The sequence below is a fragment of the Durio zibethinus genome, chromosome 1 (genome assembly GCF_047325235.1).
Source record: "Durio zibethinus cultivar Kanyao isolate XHJ-2024 chromosome 1, ASM4732523v1, whole genome shotgun sequence".
In the NCBI taxonomy this organism is placed as follows: domain Eukaryota; kingdom Viridiplantae; phylum Streptophyta; class Magnoliopsida; order Malvales; family Malvaceae; genus Durio; species Durio zibethinus.
In genome coordinates this window covers 1,583,705-1,589,704 of record NC_143162.1, presented here as the reverse complement: position 1 = coordinate 1,589,704, position 6,000 = coordinate 1,583,705, and the positions used below count along the sequence as shown (strand labels likewise).

Here is a 6,000-nt window from a genome sequence, read left to right as displayed (position 1 = left end):
ATATCTATTAATTATTAATAGCATATATTATTAATTATTTTGTAGCTTACAAATTCGATTTGATTTTTTTAACCTTTTTTTCCTTCTCTATTTTCATTCTATCAGAAAGGAGAGTTTGGAACTAATTCAAATTGGATCCAATCCTGAGAGTTTGAGATGTACCTTAGAGACTGCCTTCACACAAGTTAATTGTTTCTCTCTATCAAGAATGCTTTTTACAGTATATATTTAGTGCAATTTGATATATTAAAGTTTAAAAACCCTTTTTTTAAAAGCTTAAAAAAGATTGTAAAAAAATTTGAAAAGCTTGATTTAAAATAAAAAAGTAAGAATATTAAATATTAACAAAATAAAAAAGACACCTAATCTTAAAGCTTCTTTAAAATAAAAAATGAATAAAAAAAGAGACTAGAAAATTCAAAAAACAGTTATGGAAGTTTTGCAAGGAGAAATATGCATCTTAACTCTTCAAGTAGGGCAAAACACTCCATTTATCAGTGCTACTAGAAAGAAATGCATACCACAAAGAAGCATTACAAGGTGATGACATCGATGTCCATCAAACCAGCACAAATAAAGACTTAAAAACTGGGGCGAACGTTGCCAACCAATCGACAAGGAATATGGACTTCCATACACTGCATCGATGTCCTCCCTATCATGGACTTATTAACATTTATATCAATCAAGGGGACACCTAATGAGACAAGCAGCCAACTTACATAAACCTTCACTATGATGAGCTGAAGACACAAGGGGGCAGAAGGAGTAGGCATCATATTTCATTACACAAATCTTCACCTTGATCCTGGACTCTTAGATTTTATCGAGCTTCTCAGCCCTGACTACAGGATTGGCTTTAGCAATAGCATCTCGAGCTGCAGTCCTATAATCGAAAGGACAGTCATGTTTGTCGGAGTAACGATGAGCTGCACAGAAGAGGTTTCCACACCTACAATTAAATCCTGTCAAACCAACACGCTTACTGCATGTGGTACACCTGCTGGGAGCCTCTTTCGTTTTCATCCCACCAAAAGTCATTTTGGATGGATCAATGGACGGTTCTGCTGACACGATTTTTGACTTGATAGTTCCAGATTGTACATCCAAAGCAGCAGCCACAGCTGGTTCCTTACCATTCCCACTAGAGCCACCATTAACAATGCTTCCAATGGATGATGCTGCGAGTTGTGCCTGTTCCTGCTTCAGAATCATTGCCTTGTGACACTTGGAGCACATATTCATGGTAGCTGCACTTCCAAAGAAGCCACAGTTGTTGACACACAGGATTGGGCCTTCAGGAGCTTGGCACCCTGTCTCATCATGAGACTCCATCTTCTCTAATCTCCTGCAAGGAAACCACCTTAATATCAATATCCCAAAATAAAGGAAGAACACAATTATAAAAAAAAAAAAAAGAAACGGAAAAGGAAGATTGGAAGGACCACAAGTGATTCAACTCCAATTGGATATCAATAAATGCTAGACAAAAACAAGTATGCCAACCAATGGACCTAGAGGACATGAGCACATACTAAACATGAAAATGATGAATTTAATCAACAAGAACTAGTAACTAGGACTGATTATCTCCATCATGATTCATGAATCAACATTATATCAGACACCACACATAAATACCATTGCTAATTGTAGGGATCTTAGGTGATGCAGATAACTAGTTTACTTACAATGGAGCCCTTAAAAAGGTAATACTGAATCAGCTGACAATAATACCAATCAAGGGCAAAAATGATGAGAACAGGTATGGGCAGCAAAGGAGGATATGTGAACATCAATATTCCAAGAAGCTAAGGGAGCAGGTGCAGGAGAAAACATCAAAAGGCTGCCAATACCAATAACACATATATCTAGTATGCAGCATCCTTGTTTATATCAGTTTAGCAGGATAACATGCCGGTGTTGCTGGGAACACAGGTTTCCCATTAACCATAAGTTCCGATATAAATCCCCAAACCAACATGCTTGCAACGGTATCCGTTATATCTATGTTATGCTCTAAACATGCTGCACAATCAGTGATTGGGTGCAGGCTGGCTCTCAGTCCCGCCTAATCATAGAATAAAAACATCTTTGCCACTGTTAAAAGGCAATGATTGCCAAACCACAATAGAGAAAATTAGTTCACTTCATGCAGAATTAAGCTAGGGCTCTTCACCTATATCTTCCTTCCATAGTAAATATTTTCTCACAAAAGTCATCATTTTATGAATAACATTAGTCCCAGAAGCAAGCATATAATCCACGACGCCCTCTGGCTCATAATTAGAGGATATAAAACGATCTTAATCGACACTAAAGTTCTTAACCAGCAAACAGCAACAGCATACAATTTTCTGATTCCTCTTTAAAAAAAGGGTTCAATATATTTAGCAAAGACCCTAAAAACCCAATTGACAAAACTTTCCTAGCGCAAATCAATTACAATCAAATGAAAGGAAACCTAAATTACCAAAATAAAAGAGTAATAGAAAAATTTTAAATTTTAAAAAGAAAAAGAAAAAAAAAAAGACAACTGGAAGAGAAGCCTTAATCAAGAAAACCCCTTACCTGAAATTTTAAATTGGTCGATCTTATCTGACAAAATCGAACCCGGCGGTTGTCTCATGCAAATTAAATACACACACAAAATTCAATTTTAACATAGAAATTAATAAAACCTAATCCCTTTCTTCATTTTTCATTTCTAATTTCAACCCATAAAAAAAGAAAATTACAAAAGGAGAAGGTGCAACAAAAGAATAATAAAAAGAAACCCTTACCTTAATCGGCGAGATTTATGTATGATAATCGGAGAAATCGTGACGAAAAATAGAGAAATTTTGGGTCATATGATTTTTTTTCTTTCCTTTTTCCTCCTATTTAAAAGCCTACTACTTTTTGGCTGCCAACAACGCTTTCCACTGAGCCGGTGATTCTTGACTCACCGCCCTTGGGAAAGCCTGTTTACAATTCTACCCTTGATTGTAAATGACGTGGCTATTATTTATTGGTTTGAGATTAATCCAGCCTGTTGGGCTTAATTGAGCCCAAAAGGCTGAGTCAAAACAAGTCTATACGGGCTTGAGTGGAGGCCTCAGGATCAGACTAAAAAACCCAGGCTCGCAATCAAACAATCACATCACCGGGTCATATCTCACTTAGTGTGGGTCCCATCCGCCGTCATCGGCGCTAATACATTGTTCTTTTTTTATTGTGATGAAGCTGGATCGTAGATCGGTCCACAGCATATCCTCGACCGGCGGGAAATGGGCAAAGCGATGACCAAAATGGCGGGAAGGAATCAAAGCCTAAAAACTACACTATAAATATAGAAACCAAAAAAAAAAAAAAAAGAAAATTTATAATTTTGGTTAATTTGGGCTAAAATGGGAAAGAGAAAGAAATCTAGGGTTTCACGCGATGAAGAAGAGGAAGAAGTGGAGCAAGATGAAGAGGAAAATCAGTCTTTTTCAAATGAGAAGAGCTTATATGAGGTATTTCTATGTTTCATGTTTTGATATTTGATCTTTTATTATTTGGACTTCGAAATTAGGGTTTATGGGTTGTTTTTACCTATGAGGAAGCTAGCTTTTAATTAGTTTAGAGAAATAGTTTATAACTTTATATTGGATTGGGCTTAGGTTGGAATTTAGAAAACAATTTAAGAAAACAAATGAAATGAAATGGATTATATATAGATAAGGGATTTAAATTGAAATTTCAGTTTTGTTTTGTGGGTTCAATATGACAACTGCTCCAAATATTTTCATTGTTTCATTCGAAGAGAGTTATTAAGGTTATTGGGTGGTTTAAACCATTGGCATTTCCATTGGAAATTTGAGCAACAGATGCCCTTTAACGACTGATTACTTGTAGGTTCTCGGTGTTGAAAAGACGGCATCTCAACAAGAGATTAAGAAAGCATATTATAAGTTGGCCCTGAGACTGCATCCTGATAAAAATCCTGGTGATGAGGTAAAAGCTGAAGTTAATTTGTGCGTTGCCGCTAGGTTTGGTTTGGTTGTGTGTGGGATTATACATGGAAGAATACTAGGGTAAAATTTGGTTCCTTTCATCTATTTGTAACACATCATATTGCTTGTACAGGAAGCTAAAGAGAAATTTCAGCAATTGCAAAAGGTGATATCCATTCTTGGTGATGAGGAGAAAAGGGCAGTCTATGATCAAACTGGTTGTGTCGATGATGCTGTGAGTAAATGTAGTTGGAGGCTACTGGAAGCCCCTAGGATATGGCAATATTCTGTTTCTTCTCAGCTTTTGTTGTGAAAAATGCATTCTTGGACTTCCTATTCTTATACAATGAATCGGTCGGTTTGTCAAATTTATTCCCTTACTAGTTGAGCATTATCTAATTTGTTTCTATTTATTTTGTTGGTCAGGACCTTGCTGGGGATGTCGTTGAGAATTTGAAAACATTTTTCAGGGCTATGTACAAAAAGGTTGTGACATTTGTTAACTCCTCTTCCCTTTATGTCATTAGAACTTTTGCTTTGTATTCCATCTCTTTATCAATGGTTTAATCAATTTCAGGTCACTGAGGCTGATATTGAAGAATTTGAAGCAAACTATAGGGGATCTGATTCAGAGAAGAAAGATCTAATTGATCTTTATAGGAAGTGCAAGGGCAATATGAATAAGTAAGAGAGGCTGTGTGATTTTTCTTTCCTTTAGGCTTTCCAGATTAATTCTGATTTGTTGCTTCATCGACAGACTCTTCTGTTCAATGCTTTGTTCAGATCCTCAGCTTGATTCACACCGTTTCAAGGATATGCTTGATGAGGCAATAGCTACTGGTGAGGCTTTCTTGCAGCTTTGATTTACATGCCGGCTTAGAATTATTCTGTTCTAGAAGTACAACTAAAATCTTACCTGGTTTTCGATTTAAAAATGGATGGCAAAAGCCAATTTGATAAATTCTGGATCCTCTATGGTGAGATCTTTGAATACTGATTCCATTCTGTGTTTAAAATGGCATTGCTAAGAAACATTTTTCTAGAAATGATAAAAAAATGGATCCCATTTCATAGTTATTTGCAATTTAAGAATGGGTGAGCTACATTGATTATCCCACTAGTGTCTGAAATTGCCAAAATTAGGATTGTGGATAATTCTGAAGCCTATTGAATTCTTACGTCAACTGGATTCCACTTTATAGCTATTTTGCATTTTAAGAACGGAATGGCTAATTGATTATTCCATTGTAGTGTCTTAAATTACCAAAATTAGGATGTGCATAATTCTGAAGCCTATTAAATACCAACAGCTCTTTCTTGATGTATGATTTTTCGGTTTTATTAACTCTTTTTCTTTTCTTCTTTTCTATATAGGAGAATTGAAAGAAACCAAAGCCTACCAGAAATGGGCAATGAAAATATCTCAAATGAAGCCACCTACCAGTCCCTTGAGGAGGAAGGGGAAGTGAGTCTTGTACTGGGTCTTTTCTATGCATTTTTAAGATATTTACCTTAGCCAACTATGAAGTAAAATATTTTGCGTCGTTTTTGGTCGACTAACAGATCAACTAAACAGTCAGAATCAGACCTATTGGCAATTATATCTCATCGCCAAAGTGAGAGGAAAGGCCGGTTTGATTCTATGTTTTCATCACTGGTGTCCAAATATGGGGGTAATGCAGATTCTGAACCCACTGAAGAAGAATTTGAAGCTGCACAGAGGAAAGTTGAAAGCCGAAAGGCCTTCAACAAATCAAAGCGGAAGTGACATTAGGTCTTCCCTAGATTTTAATCTAGGATTGTTTCTGTAAACGGTTGGTAACTTGTCTTAATTATCTGAATGCAAATTGCCTTACCTGCTCCGAAGGAACATGGAAAGTTGCCTTTGTTCTAGTAACTCAAAAACGACACTGTAATTTGTATTTCTCGAGTTATCTGCATTTTGATGAAAGGCTTAGGATGCAGTTATATTATGCCTGCTTTGGCTTAAAGAACAACCAAATTGTCAAGTAACCTATCTGGT

General features: G+C 36.2%; 2 protein-coding genes across 4 annotated transcripts; one reads left to right on the top strand and one right to left on the bottom strand.

Annotated features, from left to right (window-relative positions):
- Positions 1 to 473: 473 nt before the first annotated feature.
- On the bottom strand, positions 474 to 2,913 carry LOC111311541 (zinc finger A20 and AN1 domain-containing stress-associated protein 8-like). Of its 3 annotated transcripts, none has more exons than XM_022911004.2 (3): positions 2,784 to 2,913; positions 2,572 to 2,624; positions 474 to 1,348 (listed from the first exon to the last, which is right to left on the bottom strand). In XM_022911004.2, exon 3 carries the CDS (start codon positions 1,333 to 1,335, stop codon positions 817 to 819), a length of 519 nt encoding a protein of 172 aa, XP_022766739.2. In that variant the 5' UTR covers positions 1,336 to 1,348; positions 2,572 to 2,624; positions 2,784 to 2,913; the 3' UTR covers positions 474 to 816. The 3 variants fall into 3 exon arrangements, with proteins under 3 accessions (XP_022766739.2, XP_089613930.1, XP_022766738.2); XM_089757804.1 differs by having other exon boundaries at positions 2,572 to 2,598; XM_022911003.2 differs by lacking the exon at positions 2,572 to 2,624.
- A 303-nt stretch (positions 2,914 to 3,216) lies between these two features.
- LOC111311540 (Chaperone DnaJ-domain superfamily protein) lies at positions 3,217 to 5,950 on the top strand. Its single transcript, XM_022911001.2, has 8 exons — positions 3,217 to 3,497; positions 3,880 to 3,978; positions 4,111 to 4,212; positions 4,404 to 4,463; positions 4,555 to 4,661; positions 4,735 to 4,817; positions 5,352 to 5,442; positions 5,541 to 5,950. Exons 1-8 carry the CDS (start codon positions 3,390 to 3,392, stop codon positions 5,743 to 5,745), a joined length of 855 nt encoding a protein of 284 aa, XP_022766736.2. The 5' UTR covers positions 3,217 to 3,389; the 3' UTR covers positions 5,746 to 5,950.
- Positions 5,951 to 6,000: the final 50 nt, after the last annotated feature.

Excerpts from the sequence above, each read along its gene's own strand:
- LOC111311540 (XM_022911001.2), top strand. The coding sequence starts at position 3,390 with ATGGGAAAGAGAAAGAAATCTAGGGTTTCACGCGATGAAGAAGAGGAA. Across the intron at positions 3,498-3,879 it reads ATGAGAAGAGCTTATATGAG|GTTCTCGGTGTTGAAAAGAC; the intron begins GTATTTCTATGT and ends GATTACTTGTAG. Across the intron at positions 4,818-5,351 it reads TGATGAGGCAATAGCTACTG|GAGAATTGAAAGAAACCAAA; the intron begins GTGAGGCTTTCT and ends TTTTCTATATAG.
- LOC111311541 (XM_022911004.2), bottom strand. The coding sequence starts at position 1,335 with ATGGAGTCTCATGATGAGACAGGGTGCCAAGCTCCTGAAGGCCCAATC.